This window comes from Anarrhichthys ocellatus, unplaced genomic scaffold, assembly GCF_004355925.1.
Source record: "Anarrhichthys ocellatus isolate YVR2014 unplaced genomic scaffold, GSC_Weel_1.0 scaffold8, whole genome shotgun sequence".
Taxonomy (NCBI): domain Eukaryota; kingdom Metazoa; phylum Chordata; class Actinopteri; order Perciformes; family Anarhichadidae; genus Anarrhichthys; species Anarrhichthys ocellatus.
Genome location: NW_022280038.1, coordinates 10,766,626 through 10,767,670, shown reverse-complemented (window position 1 = coordinate 10,767,670; position 1,045 = coordinate 10,766,626). Strand labels below are relative to the sequence as shown.

The window sequence follows — 1,045 nt, the reverse complement described above, 5'->3', positions numbered from 1 at the left end:
ATAAATAATAATAATCTTGAATAAATGTGAACCACCCAGCTAAACCTGGAAGGTTGAATTCTCGAGGTGTCCCTGAAGGCACCATTAACCCAGACCCACTGATATAACTGGGTTAACACACACACACACACACACACACACACACACACACACACACACGCACACAGTTGAATAGGTCATGGTTCTATGAAGTCATAGGATGGTTATAAACACAATCGGTCTGATAAATAAATGAAAATAAATATTATTATCACTCCCACACAGTTTCTTGTCTCAAAACACTCCACGTTTAATTTCCCAAACAATTAGAGAATCAGTTTAGTTTACAAACGGCGCCATCTTCAGGACACCAGCGGCATCACAGAAACACTGTCGTCTGATTGAAGTACAGCAGCTGATCTGGAATGACACGCTTTCATATAAAAATTTACTAAAAATATTACTCTCCAGTCTGTCGCTGGAATTATTTCAGTCAGATAAGTAAAAGTATTACCACAAATGTATTGTGTCAAAACTACAAATTTACTTTTAATTGAAGAACAGTAAACAATGTAAATACTTCTGCTGCTCAGCTACTTAAAGGAGATCTTTCTTCACGTTAAACTCTGAAGACCTCCACGTCGTCACCGCTCCTCTGCTAACAGCGATCTGAAGTTCTTCAGCTCTCTGATGCTCGTGGAAATCCTGCAGGACATTGAGTTGAGGTGAACACTCGTGTTATACAAAGAAGACAACAGCAGAAATGCACATTTTGACCAATACGATCTCACCGACATCAACAGACTCCCTTACCTCCCGAAGGCGTTGAGCAGCGAGACGATCTCCTGTCGGCTGAGCTGGAAGCTGGGCCTCTGGTCGCCGGACGAGGGCAGAGCTTCAATCTGTCGCTCTGAAAACAGAATCTTCAGTGATGTTCCTAATCCCTGAGTCTGGTGACGAGACAGAGAGAGAGAGAGAGAGAGAGAGAGACAGAGAGAGAGAGAGAGAGAGAGAGAGAGAGAGAGAGAGAGAGAGAGAGAGAGAGAGAGAGAGAGAGAGAGAGAGA

General features: G+C 43.0%; 1 protein-coding gene across 1 annotated transcript in view; it reads right to left on the bottom strand.

Annotated features, from left to right (window-relative positions):
• Window positions 1-264: 264 nt before the first annotated feature.
• ero1a (endoplasmic reticulum oxidoreductase 1 alpha) overlaps window positions 265-1,045 on the bottom strand; it is an 8,702-nt gene continuing 7,921 nt past the window's right edge. Inside the window, exons 14-16 of the mRNA XM_031848641.1 lie at window positions 793-942; window positions 560-684; window positions 265-399 (exon numbers count right to left, since the gene is read on the bottom strand). Coding sequence (XP_031704501.1) covers window positions 624-684; window positions 793-942 — 211 coding nt within the window. The 3' untranslated portion in view covers window positions 265-399; window positions 560-623. The remainder of the gene's footprint in view (window positions 400-559; window positions 685-792; window positions 943-1,045) is intronic.